Below are 18,645 nucleotides of genomic sequence, written 5' to 3'. Positions count from 1 at the left end.
GCTGTGACGAGATTGAGTCTCCAGCTGAACACACCTATATAGTCGAAGCATGACTGTATCCTTCCGTAGAATTGGGCAACCATTATGGACGTATTTTACTTCATCAGTCAGGAAGTGGCAGTCAAACACCTAGAACCAGAAACACACCTATTGAATCAAACAGATGAAAATGACCAATGACCTTTGGTAGACATAGAATTGCGGAAAGTAGCGCTCTTACTTGTCAGAGGTTGTTACACAAATATTCTGCTCACAGTAGTAATAGTGTGTGGGGCTCTATGGATATAAAAAAATAAAGTTTGAAGTATTCTTAACTTAAACCAGATGAAAAACACCAATCTTGAAATTCAAAATGTTTGTATTTTCTTTGTGCCCACATCATTATGCAGACATTGACACAAATATATGAAAAGTAGGTGTCCCAAGTTCACAGAAAACATATTTAATTGTAGTTTTCCCATTGGCTGAGGTCCTCTTTGGAGTTGAGATCTGTGGCCATACTGTGACTAAATAAGATGGTGGTGAATGGACTGACTGAGTCTTGTCGTGCCAAGACAGGGAATTGATGAAAGAGGCACTAAAGACTGGAATGTTTTAATGAGTCAGCGGATTCACATGTGTGGTGCAATCTAAATAAGTGAGGCCAGACAAAGCTCACACTCTCCGAGTTAGCTTTCTGAGTGCTTCTCACATCAGTAGACATTAGAAAGAAATATGGCTCTTTGGCCTGTAATTGTCTTGTTTTCAGCTAACAAAAATAGGGCCTAGTAAATTATCATAAAGAGCACCTGTCTAAGACAGGCATGTTAAACATTCAAAATACATAACAAAAGAATAAATCTTATCAATAACAATGTTCATCAGTGTCAATGTTAAGTTTATACAGAGAATTCTAAGTACTTTATTAGCTAGCCCTGTCTGTTTTAGCACCACTATTTGCACTGTTTGTTTCACCCTGATGGTAAAATGACCTTCCCCAATCAATCTGGAAGGCAGATTCACTGGCTGTCTTCCATAACCATCTAAAAAATCACTTTTGTCAGATTATCCCTCAACGTTTTTATTCAATAAAAAACGAACTCCTCTCTTACTATATCATGTAGGTCTTAATGCATGAACTTCTCACATTCACTCGAGATCTTGTATTGGATATCCAGACAATGGACAAACAGGAAACCTCAGAATAGTTATGAGTGGACAGAGGCATGCTGGGACACAATGTGGTGTAGTTTCCGTACCCTCACTTGTGATGTCATGCCCCGCTGACTAACTGGCATAGGGCCTTCCATTTTGTGCATGGCTGTAGCCAGACATTGGACAGCTGCAAAGTGTGCCTAGTTTCTTGCTTCTTCAATACAAATGCAGAAGCAAGTTGCCTTGTTAAAAAAGATGTGTCTGTACAGGCAAAACACTTTCCAAAATAGGACTAATAGTATGTAATCTCACATGATAAATCACAGCCGAGAAGCAATAAAAAATAAAAGGAATAAGCTGGAATTGCAAAAAAACAAAAACAAATTTCCCAAGTTCAGTGTGAGTATGTCTGCACATGAGAGGAATGCTTCACTAGTGATGTGTCAAGATCCTTCAGGTTTCCCAACTGCCTTTCAATTTGAAAGAAGGTTTACGACTGTGACCTGTTTAAAACAGGTGTTTTGACTAATTATCGACGTAATGATCTCATTTAAGTCAGAGAGAAAGAGAGAGACAGAGCCCCCTGGCCCTGGCCCTGCCCATCAAGGTGAAAACCATTCATTTTTACATGCCACATCTGTCAAAAAGATACATTTGAGCAAAAACATGTTTAGACCAGACCATTCTTATTTTTCGCTTTTTACAACTATGATCATGGTTCTGCCAGCTTTTTCAAAGCTATTTAATAATTATTCAGCAATTAGTCATTCGATCATGCACATTTTAGTTTAGGCCATTTAAAAAATACATGTTTACAAATAGCCCAATTATTCTGCTCTAGGTAACTGCGCTGACCATCTTGCATGTATACAAACAAAGTCAAGAGCAAGAAGCCTGGGACAGTACCTGAGGGGTCAGGGTCCCCACCCGCTGTGTGATTGGCTCGTTGAGGACGACCTCCACCTTGCAGGCGTCCTTCTCCCGGGGGATGTTGAACTGCAGGTCCCCCTCCTGCAGGTAGGCTGACTGGCCCCTCTTCACTCTCAGTCCCTTATTGACCTTCACCAGAGATGCCTGGGTCCAGTGGAAGGCCCCCAGCAATAGCAGCACCCCCAAAGGGCCCATGGCTCTGGCTTAGCAGTGGCCCCCACCTCCCTGGCTCCTCATAGAACAGTCCTCAGGGAGAGCGGATGGAGGATCGAGACAGCCTCTCGGGGATGGTCAGCAGCAGTAGCCTCTGTTGTCTTCGGTTCTCACGCAGTGTGATGAAGTCACATGCGTTTTTTCTATCACAATGCTGTCTTATTCAGACACACAGAGGAGGTTGTCATGTAGGCACTGGATTGAGTGTGAATGCTGACACCTGGTTTAGAACACAGATGACTCAATTCGGTTGTTGTGTGCCGCCTGGAAGTTCTTCATCAGGAATAGAAGATGTCTGAGAAAAAAAAATTCAACTACTGTCAAAGAAATCATTGACGTACATCAGATTCTGCTTTGAACAAAATCTCCAAAAGGAGAAAAAAACATAACATTTTGAAATCACTTTTAATCTAACATGTTTTCCAGCAAAAGCCATGAAAATGAGTTATTGTGAACTGATGACCATAGTAACATGACAATGTATCTGTTACCTTGGTGTCTGGCCAGCTGCATTGCTGCTTGCAACTACAGTATGTTTTACTTTCTAAAATACTGCAAGTCAAAACTTGCTTCCTGTGCTAGACACCACACAGCTGCACATTATCTGAAATCAAAACAGTCCCATTTAAATATTTGTGTCATTCAAGGATGTCTTGACCAAGCAGTGACCTGAGATGTTGCCTAAATCTGATACCCTCATAGTGTTGAGTGTGAGCAGGAGTCAGGGACATTTTCAGTGTTAATGAGAGCTCTTTTAGAGTAATTGGAAAAATGACACTGAACAGCTCTGACATTCAAGGTTAACTAAATCTCAATGTTTGGATGTGCCAGATGAGTGCTGTGAACTTTGTCTCTCGCGACCTCTGTCTCCACATCTGGTGAGCATCTAAGACATCCACTCAACAAGTGAATGCAAAGTCAAAACCTTCACAGAAACCAATGATATTTGATGTCACAAATGTCTTTTGTCACAATGTACTGATACTCCAAGTATAAATTAAAATCAAATGGCATTTATTTTGCCAGTGGCCATTATAAGGCAGAGACAGGGGGGTGCTGCTCCTGGAGTATGTCACTGTAAGCTCTCAGACACTCACAGAGCTCTGTGGCTTCCTCCAGCATCCTGAGTCAGGCCCGCAACCACACCACATCTAAGAATGACCACAAGAACACAGCCATGCCAGACTGCTTTATTTACTAAAGTGCTACTAAACTGCTACAAAAATTTACTAAACTGCTTTATTTACTGCTTTATTTACTATAAATGTCACATATTGTAGATACACAGTAAATTAGGCACTTCCTCTACCATAACATACCAAATCTGACAATAATTTAGGCCCTAATTTTGTAGTCAGTCATCAAAGTACTGTGGCTGGCTCCAGTCTTGGGGGTGGTTCAGTGAGTGACTGCGTTTTTTGGTGAAATATTTTCTGTAGGGTCTCGGGCAGAAGTCTGTCTCCTGCAGTGCAGATTGTCACTTCAAAGATGACCTTTGACCTGAGCAGTTCACTAGCCCTGGAACCACAGGTCAGTCCAACCGATGGCCGGCTCAACTGTCGGCTCTGAGCTCACTGTTAAACAGGGTTAATTTCTCAAACTGCCCTTAAACAACCCATTAACTGTGTGGCTGGGGGAAGTGATAAATGGCTTGTCACTTTGGCGTCATATTGACAGTTTGCCTATTTTCTACCACTTAGGACAGACGGCATTGAATTTATGGAGCCCGATTTGCTCCATAAATAGAGGCACTGAGAAAAAGTGAGAGAGGACTCAAGTGACTCAGGCACTTATGAATCACTGCAGCTCCTCAGCTGTAAGTCCCACAGTGCTGACAGTGTCCAGAGAATAGTACAGAGTCTCTACAGCCATGCAACAAATAATTCACTGAGACACTGTGGGCTGCCCCATGGCTTTTCTCTATTTCTTTCATTCCTTCTTTCATTCTCTCTCTCTCTCTCTCTCCCGCCCACAAACACAGAACTAATTAATAATCATCATTATATTAAAGTACACAGGATTGTCCCCTATATTGCCATTTTATCTTTCCTTTGTTCCATTCGCTGTGTTTTAATCTTCAGATAATCCAAAAGGAAGCAGACAGAAATTGCAAGACAAACACAGTAAATCCCTGTGATGAATTGCCCAAGGCCACATCTCTTCACTGGCCACAGGGAGTCTGGAGTAAGCTCCGAATCCCAGAGTTGTCTTCACTTATTTATTGCGGTTAGCCTCCCTTTTTTTGGCAGATGTCCCTGGTCCCTGCTGGCTCCTCCCTGCCCCCCTCTTCCTGTTCTCCCCAAGCGCTCCCTTTCATGTGCTGCTGTGAGCTATCAAAATTTGAGCCTGCTGCCACACTATCAGAATGCTCCCACCTCCTGTCGCCACTATCCCCCCCACAGCCCTACCTCTTATGGCCAGGGCTGGACAGGTTAAGAGGCCATCCGCCAGAGTGTGTTTAGGGGCTTCACACGCATGTAGGAACACTGGGGACTGCATGAAGCAGGTCAGGGCTAGACCTTTCTCCACACAAATGCCTTTCTTTCCATCAAAGCTGCCTCACAGCAGTTACTTCAGATATTTTTGCCAAACACACACAGGCTTGTCTGAAAATATGTAGCTATGTAGAAATATTTTCTTTACACAACCAAAATAATAATAATAAAACAAATGTTTTGGTCTGGTCAATGCAAGGTAAACAACAGCCAAGACCAGCTATGATAATAACTCAAACTCTTTTAAAAGCAAACACACACACTTGTCAGTTTTTTCTATCTTCCTCTTTTAATTTCCACTTTTTGTTTGATTTTAATGTAAAAGCTGTTCTGCGGTCAGTCACTGTAAGACATTGGATACATTAGGTTACCAGTAAAATTTTACAATTGATTTTTTTTAAAGTAAATATGAAGTATATTAGTTTCTTGGGAATTGTTTTCAGTGTTGTTTTCTGAACATACGTGTATATGGCCGGTTTCACAGACACAGATTAAGCCTAGTCCTAAAACAAATTACATTTTGAAAGGAGATTTTCCATACAATGCTCATTTTAGTCCAGGACAAAGCTTAATATTAATAAAACTGGCCCATATTCTCATAGCAATATTTCCATTCTCATTAATGGAATAAATGACCCATATATTTATTGGAGAGAAAACACTGAGTAAAATAAAAACAAACACTATTGTTGTTCTTGTGACATAGGTTTCCCTCAACCAATTAGACTTTCAGAGATGTAAAACCCTGTCCAAAAAAAGCACGTTTATGTTCAGAACCAGGGAAGCAGACAGACACAGAGAGCCTTTTCAGTCGCTCCTCAGATAAGTATCGGCCATTTCTGATTCCTGTGCCTTGTGCACAGGCCCAGGAGATCCATTTGCAGGAGCACACTCAATTTGTTCTAATGGATGTCAGGCTGAGGAGGATGGGTGCACTGATTGTGCGCTTCCTCAGTCTTCTCAATGAGTACGTGTCCTGTGAGAACTGCTCTGGTGGACCAGTCAAATGCTTAATCCGCAGATTACCCATTTATAAATGAGAGCTCAGTTTAGTGCAGTGTGGGGTATTGATTAGAGCAGCAGTTTAGAGCAGTGATACCCAAACCTCTCCTTGGGTACCCCAGCTGGATCCAAGTACTTGATGTGTTCCATCTCTAGCACACCTGATGCAACTAATCAAGGGCTTGATTTGTTGCATCAGGTGTGCTTGCGGTGGAACACATGAATTATCTTCAATTATCCAGATCCAGCTGGGGTACCCAGGGAGAGGTTTGGGAACTGGTTTAGAGTAAAGGTTTGGGTATAGAAGTAATGACTGGGGTTGCAATGTGGGGCAATTTCTAGGATAGCATTGTGGAGTAGAGGCTAGAGTAAATACTCAGAGTGGCAACGTGGAATAACTTTCCAGGTAGCAGTGAATAGCATAGTTGGGGTAACAGTACAGATAATTAATCTGACTAGCAGCGTGGAATGGTGGTTAGAGTTTCAGTGTGCAGTGTAGTGGTAGGCGATCAGGTAGTGGTGTGTAATATAATGTGAAGTAGTGCTTAGGGTTGCAGTGATGGTTAGGTTATCAATGTGTATTAGTGGCTAAAGGACTATACCTCCTGATTGTTCAATATAAAATAGACTATCATGCCCTTAAATTAAACACATTACATTATGGTACCTTATATGCTTGGGTTAATCTGATATAACACTGCAAGCTTTTAATCAAAGTAACAATATACAGAAAAATGAGACCACACAGTCTAAATATTCCATGTGCAGTTTTGAATGCTGTGATTGTCTCAGCGACACTAACGGGAACAGTATGGGGACTATGACATGAACCCGGGGTCCTGCTGGGCCCCGCGTCACACTGAGTGACCTGGACGATGAGTGATCCTCAGCACCCTGTCCCGAGTGGTGAGTGGCTCAGCAGAGGAGGGGGGCACCCTGCAGACGAGTCTGGGAACAGCAGGCCAGCCCGCCAGCGATTTGTGGATCAGCGGATGCTGAGGAAAAGGCTCGAGGGGTCTGCTGATCAGTGAAGATGCACCATTTACCGTCTTTGTGATGGTCCGCTTATTTTTACTCCATCCGCAAATTTTAATCTTGACTGTTACACTTGGTTCTTTCAGCCTAGCCGTATTTGAGGACGGTGATGTGTGGGGTGGGTTCTATTGTTATTCAGCTATTTCTACAGATAGTGCCATCCTGCAAATTCATCCTGCTAAATCGCACTCACTCAGACCAATGACCTTCAGCAGCACCAATGGCATGAGGCATCTCATTGTCAATTCAAAACACGCAGCCCAACGATGCTGGTACATCACTGAAAAGATAATCTTTTCATTATTTCTTACCGGAAAATGAAAAGCTTTTGAATGGTATGATAATGGTGTTCCTTTCTTGTTTAACAAGATTTCTGCTGTACTCCTTGGGCATGCTTGTGACGGATTTAATTTCTCTGAAGGGGCTCTTCAGCTCAGCTTGGTTTGTTGTATCAGATGGCTTGTCCCAGCGAATCTCTCACAATAATTACCCTCTCTGGAGATGTTTAACCTGGACTCCTGCCAGACGAAGGACACTGTGTCAGATGAATTAGTTTATGGGGGAGGCGCTGTCAGTTAAGGCTCTCCACATGTAAGCAATCATGAGCTCTCTGTTAGTGTTTCGGTTATGCACCTTCCCAGAATCCATTGCGTGTGCGTGGGCATCAATCTCGCTGTGTTAATCACATCAGACCAAAACCTGGGATGATTCAAGGACTTTGAAAGTTATAATTTGTAGAATGCAAAAATGTATGACCCCGCATGATACAAAATATATTTACACAAACCTGACCTCAAATCAGCGTTTGAGTAAGAAAGGGTAATACCGGTATCTGAATGCAAGTGCAAATGAGAAACACATAAAGCAACATTTACAGTTCTGTTCAGCTAAATGAAAACTAATTTGATGCAATGTGCTGTTGGACATACACTGGGAAAAAGACTGATTTCTTCCTGTTTTTCAGCTCTGTTTGTAATCCTCCTGTCTGTGCATTTACCTTATATCATTTTTTCCATGTACAGCATATTTCAACACCCAACTCTCATGGTACGCACAGCACACATTAAATACATCAGTTATGGATCATGTTGCTTGTGATAGCATCCAAGGCCTCATTGTACTGTCTGCTCCTATCAACAGGAATGGTCTGAGTCACCATTGACAGATGGGCTCGGGTGTATGGGACACCAGAAAAACCCATGATAAAAGCCTGAAACACGGCCAGGGATACAGTAACCGCTAAGGTCCTGTTCCACTCTGCCCCTCCCTGGGGGGGGGGGGGGATTTGCACACTCATTGCACTTCTTACAAATGATGTTGACTGTTGACATTCTAACCTTAATAATAATTTACTCTGGGCTAGGAGTAATGATCCATGCCATGTCCCCCCCACCGCCCCACAACAAAATACACATGCTGTTGCTCTTCGTTAAAAACCAAACGGCGCTCTCCCAGAGCCTACATCTCCGCCCCTTGCATTCCAGCGGCTGGGAGACTGAAACTTGGCCTTCGTCGCTCAGACCTGGCGGCCCTGCCTGGGATAATGACACGCTGCTCCCCGGGCCGAACCCGCTCATTTGCAGGAGCTCTGGTGTGTCTGCCCGGGCGCGAGCGCGGCCGCCTGGGGCGGCTTACCTGCCCACGACCCCCCCCCCCCCCCTCCCCCCTCCCTCCGCGAGCCGCCGTGCCCTCCAATCTGCAGCCCCAGTGCCAGCGCTAATTAGACGGAAGGGTAATCAGAGAGTGGCGTACCTCTGCTGCTGGATCTGCCCGGGCCCGGCCGGCCTAATTAGAGTGTCCTGGGACCCGTGTCACCTCTCTGGCTCTCAGGTCTCTCGCGTGTTCACAGAGGAGAGCAGGAAGAGGTGCAGCGAGGAACGATGGTGCGCGCGCGGTAAAGGCCAGAGCCTACGCGGAATGTGTTCATTTCTGGGGTCGTTTCTGTTTGATTAAAGTTCCTGGTTTGACTTCTTCGGCAGCCCCCTGCAGATCTTATCACGCTCTGAGGAGGGGGGTTGAGGGAGCGCTGTGGTCCTCCGAAGTTCAACAGAGGCTCTGTTGTCGACGGCGCATGCCTGCGTGATACCTGCTGGCTCTGGGCCAGCGAGGGGTGCAGACAGGTAAACCGTCCCTGACCGTGCCCTGTGATCACAGCCCCGGGTTTCACCTTGCACACTTTACATGCTGTAGTCATAACAACCGCCACACACGTCAGACTATTACTTCTGGGATTTATTATTCAGTTCAAGAAGTAGAGGACATTGAAAACATTGATCTAAAACAGGTACCTAAACGGAACGATCTTGAATCCTGAAATGAATGATTGCTTATTAATATCAGTGACTAATAGTTATAAATCTTATTAAGTGTGCTTTTTGTGGTAGTTGTTAGGTAACTGCAAGTAACAAACTCATAAGCTCCTCAGCTGGTGCTGTACACATGTCATCAGAGAACTTGAAGTAACTGCAGCCCACAGAATCAGTGACATGCTAGGGAATTTGGGTTAGGACCAGCTTTGTAAAACATTAGCTGTTAGCCTCTGCAAATGATCGGCTGAGGGGAATTCCAAAGCGCCTCGGGTAAATATGCACACTTATTTTTAGAGCAGTATGGAAAAGACAGAAGCAGGTGGTTTTACATTACCTAGTTCTGGGGGAGCAATTGTATAACATCTATCCTGTGCGACTTAATCCTCAATTTCTTAAATCTTGTTTCACGCCTAGATGATGCATTAGAAGACGATAGGTTAGAATTTGAATGACAGACGTGAAATTTGTGGATTTTCCGTGCTACCCAGGGTCCTGCAGTGAGGGGCCTGACATGGACCAATGTGGCAGGTGGCTGGTGAGTTTGGGGGCCCGGTGTTCCAGAGACAAGCACATTCCATGTGCCCAGCAGCTTTTATGAGAACCCAATTCATCAGTCATGGTGAAGGCTAAGATCTACACAAAGGCCTCATCTGCCCCGGTGTAGCCCAACCTCAGGGAGTTAGATTAACTCTTCAGGATGTGGGCGTAATGGAGAAAGCCAAGTTCCAAGGGAGCCCATGTAAAAGGAACCAGTGGGCTTGCATGGCTCGGTAAGTCCCATGTGGAGAGGGGATTAAGTGTGTGTACTGTGGGCTAAAGGGGTGAATTCCTGCCTGCACTCAAACAGATTAACTCTGAGAAATTTCCCACCATTGAGATCCACTCCAAGGGCCGCCTTTTCCAACGTCGCCGAGCTTCGCCCTGCGCCCCAGCAAAAGGTAAATATTAGGCTCCAAGAGCACGAGACGTAACCCACCAAGAATGGATTAAGCCGGTGCTCAGTACCCCGACAACGGAGCCAACATTGTTGGAAAATCATCACCTTCAACAAGGTGCACATTAGCGTGGAGAGAGCAGTGCTTAATGTGTACACAGAGCTTGTTTTTATACAAGGTGACCGCGGTAAGCCTGTACTTGCGCTGTCTTAAAGCCCAGATCTTATCTTCCAGTCAGTTTAATTTACCATTACATGGCTGTGGGGGTAGTTTCAGTTGAACCCAAGCCCAAGCACTGCTAGACCCCCCACAACGCTATGAGCTTGTTGATCTCTATTTCATTATCCTCCTAAACATAAGCAGCCTCTACCTCAAACTAGCCCCCACTAGACCATGTGATTGACATTATCTCACAGACCAACAAATCCGACCCTGCCATCTAGCATATCCAGGCAAGTTCAAACATACAATCTCTTTCGGTTCATTATATAGTATCCATGTAATATGAAGATGAGCCTAGAAGACAGGCTAATGCCTTGAAGATACCCTAATAAAATGGCCCAGAGAGAAATATAGTTTCCTTTTTGGCTCTAGCTAGTTCCAACCAAATCTTGTATTTATGTTTCAACTACTGGTGTTCATTACACCAAGGCTGAGAGTGGAACGCTGTGCATGAATATACTCCGCTATGGAAAATCGGATCATTTTCTCTTATATTGTGATAGCAAGGCAGATACAGAAACCTGACTGTTTTTCAGCATTTAAAATTGTGATCTAACAATCCCAGAGCTGTCAGCATTGTTCAGAGGGCAAGACTCAACACGTTTTACAAACCTGTGCTCTGATTATATGGTTCACCTCTGTTTGTAATGTTTGTGAGTGAGTCCTGGCATTTGGAGCAAGTTCAATGCACAGTGTTGAAAGGATGTTGTGCAGGCCTAGAGGAAGGCACAATAGCAAAGAGATGTGGCCTGGTCCAGTCGTGGAATGATTCATTTTCAAACACAGACTTGGCCAAAAGCTCCCACAATGTGCAAGATCTTCAAAGCTGTCCTCCTCCAGGCCACACAAGCACCTCCGTTTTGTGATTAGTCCAAAATGTCGGGGATGACTGGAACCTTTTTCAACAATCTGTAAAGTTGTGAAACTTTCATGATAGTTTCCAATGTATATCCATGTTTTTTGAAAACTTGTGTTTTCTCAGTATTTTCATCATCCCGTGTCTACTATGGACCAAAAAGAATCCTGTGTCTACAGTTTGTGTATGTAAGAAAATACAACTACGCATTGTGCCTTCAATAAGCAAACGTTAACTTTTGCTAAAAGAAATGAAATAACGGCATAGAAGTTCCTAGACCTTGCAGATTTTCTTCTTTCAATTTATAATTTAGTTTGACTTTAGCACGGTCATGGTTACCCTCTTTCAAAACCAAAGTACTTTTGATGCCGGGATAAAAACGATATAATTTGACAAGAGTACTTTATCCCTTGCCTAAATGTATAAATCTTCCACCCCATGAGCTGCTCCTGCATGGACTATGTAGCATAAACACTGGGCGAGTCTGTTCAGTGTCTCATATGCCATTCCACAGTTGGATGAACTTGAATGTCCTGCTGGTAGATTGCTGCACTCCTTTCGCTTCTGTCAATAAGCAGTTGACAATTCCTCCCTCTCTAAGCGAGCTAAGAACGATGAAATTTGTCTTTTCGCTTCAGTGCCAGTCAGTGTTCTCTGTACTTTACCACACAAAAGATCAATCCCATTAGTTGTGTGGGGTGACTGGGGAACAGTGTGCAGCTCACTTTGGATTTTGGCTTTAATTGGTTTTGCTCCTGGTTTATTTTTGTTATACAGGAAGAGGCAAAATGCTCTCGGTCACAAATGCTTATTCCACTAATGTCACTTCCAATCAGAAGCTTCATTTTTATGTGAGAGGTGAAGTGAATAGGGGACACAGATGTGCAAAGCAGCAATGTCGAGCCTGGATCTTTTCATTAAAGAAAGGGGATCATTCAATTACCCGGGTGCACAGTGTGACTCTGGGGATTGGTTCAGAGGGGTGAAATGCAGTACATGGCACCAAGTCACTCTCAGACATGCTTAGTGGGTAGATGGTCATGTGACCCATGTGACAGTACAGAGAACCCAACGACATGCTGGGTGGGTGGCCTGTACCCCGATGCACACGCACTAAACCCACTGCTACAGACCCTGCAGACGATGGTCTCTGATTGGATGAGGGGTCTCCCTCCTATGTAAAGCCTGGCTGTAAAACTGGGGTTCATTTACACAAATACAGGGTAGTGGACATAAACAGGCCACCAGAAGAAAAGCTTTATTCTGCTTCAAAGGAGTTTCTCTTTGAAATGTATAGTCAGGGTGCACAATAATGACTTCATTCTAAGATAGAAATAGCTTGAAGTTATAAAGTCACAAAGTGAATTTGATCATGCATGTTGATAATATTGATTTATATTCGTCATATGTGGAATATTTTTAATGATAACCACAGTATAAAACCTAGCTAATAAAATATGCAAGACTGGCTCAGAAAGGAATATATAAACTATATTCTGAAATGGCAGCACTCTTTGCATTTCACATTTCACATGATGAGAGCACTTGATTCCACACGAGAGAGTGAGCTGTGTTAAGGAGTCCCTAATTGTGTCCCATTAAGTCCCAGAAAAGCTTTATAATATTGCAAGTTCATTTGCAATTGAGGGACAAGCACAGACTGTCCCATTCACAGGTTCCAAGATGCAACATCCGACAGTCATCACAAAGTCACCGCAATACACACTGCTGTTGTTATTATCATAATTGTTACTATGCATCTTCAAAGGAAGCTGGCAGACTATTATTTCCATAAACCACATTCATTGGGGGGTAGACCCAGTGGTTTTGCCATTGACAAGCACGCGTTCCATGGCTGGGAATGGCTTGTACAAGCTGGCTAGAAACAACAGGATCGACTGCCTTCCTTCTGAGAACTGCCACTGCCTCTCATCTCGCTAATGACAGGGTCCCAGTCAAGAATTTGCAAAGGCCGAGGAGTGAAGGAAAAATCCCAGATTCTCTGCAGCCGACTGCAGTGCCCCTCAGCAGCCAATCAGCATCCTCCGCAGTGTGAGCCCATGATGTCTCCCGGGCACCATTTGAAAAACTAATGTTTGACTGGATTGAGATGTCAGAGCCGTACATTAGACTTGACAAAAACAAATTACCATATTACATCACTTCTGTGAATGCATACATGTGCCTATGCTATTGGTTGTCCATTGGTTCTCTCTCAATTTCAATTTCAATTTCAAAGTGCTTTATTGGCATGACAAATATAGGCACTTGTGTTGCCAAAGCAGTGGTTATAACATACAACTATATACAATGAATCCGTTATATAAAAAAAATAAAATAATAAAATAAAATAAATAAAAAAAAAAAAAAAAAAAAAAAAAAAAAATATATATATATATATATATATATATATATATATACAAAAATATCAGTAAGTGATGTTAGGTGTGTGTGTGTGTGTGTCTGACTATCTGTGTGTTATGTGCATGAGTGAATATTATGTGTCTGCTTGTACATGTGTATGCTGTGTGTAAATGTGTGCATGAGGTGGTCACACATTGTCCCTCAGAGTATGGCAGGAGAACACAAATTGTGCTGCTAATATGCAGCAGCCTTTTTCATCTCCTAATAGGTAGGGTAATCTCTCTGTCTCTTTCTCTCTACTATATATATATATATATATATATATATACATCCACACACACATACACCACACATGCACACTTTGGAGTTAAAAAATAATGATGATAAATTGCAGTCCTTTCCTCAGAGAAACAAATGTTTTTGCTGTCTCATCAAGAAAAGAAAGAATAAGAGAACTTCCTGGTGGAGGATGCCCCATCAGGAAAGCTGAGTTCTAAACAGCAGCACAAAGACAAGCTACAAACTGTAATGAATCAAGCAAATGAAACTCTCAATGAATCAAAGATGAAAAAAACAACAAGACTGAGGGAGGTGCACTCTTACAAAGAGGAATTCATAGTCAGTACAGTTCATCATCCTCACAAAGCTTCCTTTAGACTCCCTGTTCTGTAAATCCTGCAGCTCATGTACAGCAAGATTTGAAAAGAGATAAGTCTTGTCTGTGGAGAAATGTTTCAGCTGCCATAGAGATAATCTCACTCTACTCTTTATTTTTACATCGTAAGTAAGAGAAGGGAGTGTACTCAGTAGATCTATAAATCTAAGAAAAGCTTTTGGCCATATGAGACCAAAGTATGCACAAAAAAATTATTTTATTTCCTAATATACATCTTGAACTGTAAAAATATACATAAATGTATATAAGCTGAAAAATACAAAAGACTGGAACAGCATCATTGTCCAAAACACACATCTGCTTAAAACAAACATTTAGTCCAGATCCTCTTGGTCCTGAGTTTCTCCTTGCAACTCAATGGCCCCACACAGAGAAAGGCAGCTCCCCTGGCTTGATCCCCTGGCTAGCTCCCCGCACTGCTATAAGTGGATGAACGAGCTCTTACCTGATCCGCTCACACTCACAGCTGTTTCTCTGTAGCGAGGAGTACCCACGGCTACCAAACGCTCCTCTGCTTCCCCCAGCTACTGTCTAATTGACAGAGCGGCCCGCTTCCTCCCAAACGGCTATCCACACCCAAAGGGGGGAGGAGAAAGGAACCACTCTGTGTTTGGGAGGCCAGAGCCCTTCCCACATTCAGGGCTTTTTTTTGGGGGGGTGGGGGGGGGGGGGTAAGCAATTGGAGTGGAGGCAAGTGAAGGTAAACACTGAGGTCTGAGATAAAAGGCCCATTCTCCTGCAGTACTTAATGCTGTACTTTTTGACACATCCTCCATTACATAATTACAGGGCTATGTGTGGTGATGGTGTCATCTTTTATCTGATAATGCTGTAGGTCAGGCACAAAGGAACACAAAGAACAAATCTGCAATGTGTGTGTGTGTGTGTGTGTGCGTGCATGTGTGTATGCGTGTGTGTAAGTGCATCCATCTTCCATTTTTGTTTTTGATTTACAAAAAAGACTGAATGTCCTTGCTGAAGCCTTTAGTGTAGTGATTTTGCAATGCTGACAACTCATTGGAAATTAAATATTAACAGTTTTGCACCTGGTCAATTTTCTAACTCATTTATCATCAGTGAAGCGACCGCCTGAAAAGTGTTCCACACTGAATATATTTTTTTAAGAGCAATATATTATACCAAAGAGAGTTTGTACCGATGAAAAATGGGTTCCAATAATATCCGAGTGATTTAGTTGACTATGGCCAATATGTTGTGGATTTAAGTAAATTATGGACCAATCAAAGGTCACAATCCATCAGAGGTCGCCAGCTCAGAGACCTTCTACTCCTTGGAAACTTTAGCCCCTTATTATTGCCAATCATTCACTCGACAAAGAGCAATTGGCAAGGTCTGAACACAATTAGAGCATTTACCCCACATTTTCTCTTTATTCTTCTACATGAATATGGAATCTCTCTCATTGGTAAACAAGTATTGCGAAAAATCTTATATCTGCATAATGACAATTTTTCTTTACATGAAGTTACAAGGTAAAGCCTTTTTTCACATCATTTGGTGACGTATTTTTCACATACGTTGGACAAACAGCACCTCATGATCTTTGGAGAGGAATTTGCTCGTAAGAGGAATTTGCTGCACTGGGGCTCATTAAAGAGGCTGTAGCCCTCCTTCAGCCATGGATCTGGACAGACAGCACCCACTGTTTATAGCTCTTCCTGAGGCCCACTTGCACATAATGCTGGTTTCTACCAGCCGAAGTGTTCAATAGATCCAGATTTTTCATCTTAATTTTGACTGTTTATGTTCATAAATCGCCTATTCTCTCAGATCTGTACTGCACTCTACTGTCCCTCCAAAGATATTTTCTTATTTTTCTGTTCTCCTTTTCACAAGCTCATTTCATCCTGCTTGTGTCCCCTTGATCACTAATCTATTGTAATTACTATTCTCTTAATTTTAAGGCTCACGTTCTGGGATTTTGTCCTCTGTTCTATGCTTGATTCCCTAACAACGCTTGCCCACATCCAGCTCTGTGCACTGAGGCAAATAATTAATCCTTCAACTGTCTGTTAATATAAAACAGATTAATGATTAATAAGCACTCTGGCCTTTTTGAGGAGTCAGTAATTGAAAGGTTTGTAATTTAAGCGTGGAAGTTTAAGAGCTTTAGCAGAGCTGTTGTTTATGAGGCGACAGACAAGAAAGCAAAGCCTTCCATATAAACTTGTTTTTCAGTCGTGCTCAAGGGTAATAGTATAAAGAACTAAATACATCAGACCTCAAACAATGACTTGGAAAGATGGTAATTATGTACATAACCAGTTAGCTTTTCCATTAAAGAAGCACATTGTGGTCTGTTTCGGGAAAAACAAATTCACAATCACAAACAAGCCAACAGTGATTATCACATTTATGTATGAATAATCAGACATAAATGATTATTTGTCTTTTTTAGAAGCAGCATTAAACCATAGTTGGCTGGAACGTATTCAATACACAGGTGACAATGTTTTAATGGGCAAATTAGCAAATTACCCATATAGCTGTGGTGCTCAACCAAGCAACCATATGTCATTGTTTAAAACCCTTCACATGTGCATGCGTCCCTTATTCTTTTACCAATACTGAGATCCCCCTGCTCAAATTCAATGTGAAAACAATAAATCCGGACTGGTCTGTGGCAGAGTCCGTTTCACGCAGCGTTGCTGTCTTGGAGCCGTTTCTGAGGGTAAACACTCCTTTGGAAGCCGGGTCATAATTTTATCTGATCAGCACTGAAGTGAAACATGCTGGGAGTTCTCCTCTGTCCCTGCTCAGCCCTGGCAGACAGCTGAAACTAAAAAAAAGGGCCCTTTTCATCACCTTCGCCCAGAGACAGCGACAGAGACAGAGACAGGGGCTGGCCCATTAGGCCTGTCCGCAGATTGGAGCAGATAGGCAGCCCATTGATCATGTCCCACCCAGGCTGATTAGTGCAGAGATAAGTACCAGTGGGGAGAGAGATGAAGAGGCACTTTCTGGTCTCGCTGCAAGGGAAGAAGTGTGGTTTTGAGGCCTGGATTCAATCCACAATTCTCCTTGCATTTGACATACAAATAAAGGAAAGTGCAACTTTTTTCTTCTCAAACAAACTGATTTTTGGACATTACTCAACTCTCAGAACCACACTTCTTTTTTGGGCTCTTTTTTCAGCTTTATTTGGATAGAACAGTGTAGAGAGACAGGAAATACTAGGAGGAGAGAGAGGGAGAGACGTGCGACAAAGGTTGGCGGTCGGATTTGAGCATGTGGATGGCACTCTACGGGCTGCGCCACTAGAGGCCCCTCAAAACCACACTTCTAAAGGAAAAAAATTCAAACTTGCTTTATTTGTCAAAGTTAAAGGAGTTTGGCTGAATCTCAGCCTTCATTTCTTTCACTGTACGCCTGGACCCTCTAAGAAGAAAAGACAGTGAAATGATATGGTGACATTGCGACTTCAGGTAGCCACCATATATATTGTGTGAGAGCTGGCACAACAATTGTACTTTTGGTTTGTGGCTGTCTTTGTTCTGTATGTACTGTATGTTGCAGGTAATCCTAAAATATTGCAATATCTTTCTGTCAGTATTTCAACAAAGATTATTTCTAGACTGATGCCTCTCTTCCTGTTGGAGGCCTTGTATGAAGTTGCGAAGCACAGAAAGTCGGTCACCTATCATCCCACCTTAATGAAATAAATGAGATCCATCCCATCGCTGACATCTGGTCCGAGATGTGTAGAATAAAATGAGTGATTATTGGTCAATGTAGCCAGTGGTCTCATGACTAAGAGTACCTCTTCACATTGTAAAAGTGAAGTTTACCACTGAGATTTTTAAAATATTCCACATGACAATACTAAATCTGGGTGCGAAAAACAGTACACTGAAGTTGTTATTATGCTGTCTTAGAGCATCCAATAATGACTATCTTTGAATTCATTAAAAGTCTACAGCAGCAAAACCAACAGATTGATAATATGTTTAAAGTGCTTTTCCCCACAAGCCAAAACAAGTATATTAATAATATAGTAAGGTCCTTCCTGTAAGCATAAACCTCAAACATGCAATGATTTCCAGCATGCTCATTTGTTCAGGGAAGTAGTTCACATTCTTCACAGAACAAATCAGCAAGATCATGTATTTCAGTTTCACCTGAATAGACCCCAATGGGTGTGCGTTCATGAACCGCACAATCTTTAGGAAAATAATATCCAGAAATGCTTTCAAAGCCAGAGGTGGAGGTAATGAGGTATGAGAGAGACATGAGAGAGTTATAATAACAATCATGCTCAATTGCATGGTTCAGATCGTCTATTAACCTTTTAATGATATTCAATACCACCGTTATACAAAAACAGAATGAATTGCTGTTCTGACTAACTTGCTGTAGCGATATTTTGAATGCCTCTGAAATTAAGAGGGAGACAAAACATTCTGCAGTTGAACTGCTGATGAATTTAGTTTACGCAAAATTGATGTAAATCAAT

The 18,645-nt window shown here is 42.5% G+C and overlaps 1 protein-coding gene across 3 annotated transcripts in view; it reads right to left on the bottom strand.

Annotated features, from left to right (window-relative positions):
- frem1a (Fras1 related extracellular matrix 1a) overlaps positions 1 to 14,764 on the bottom strand; it is a 32,821-nt gene extending 18,057 nt beyond the window's left edge. For 2 of the 3 annotated variants that reach the window (XR_010331232.1, XM_064343496.1), the window contains exons 1-3: positions 14,617 to 14,764; positions 2,041 to 2,572; positions 35 to 129 (exon numbers count right to left, since the gene is read on the bottom strand). Coding sequence is in view for 2 of the 3 variants with exons in the window: in XM_064343496.1 (XP_064199566.1) it covers positions 35 to 129; positions 2,041 to 2,259 (314 nt within the window). In the remaining variant the exon portion in view is untranslated. The remainder of the gene's footprint in view (positions 1 to 34; positions 130 to 2,040; positions 2,573 to 14,616) is intronic. The other variant, XM_064343495.1, reaches the window with a different exon arrangement.
- Between the last annotated feature and the right edge of the window lie 3,881 nt (positions 14,765 to 18,645).

Source organism: Anguilla rostrata, chromosome 7, assembly GCF_018555375.3.
Source record: "Anguilla rostrata isolate EN2019 chromosome 7, ASM1855537v3, whole genome shotgun sequence".
Classification (NCBI taxonomy): Eukaryota; Metazoa; Chordata; class Actinopteri; order Anguilliformes; family Anguillidae; genus Anguilla; species Anguilla rostrata.
The sequence above is the reverse complement of the archived record's forward strand: the minus strand, read 5'-3'. Positions and strand labels throughout refer to the sequence as shown.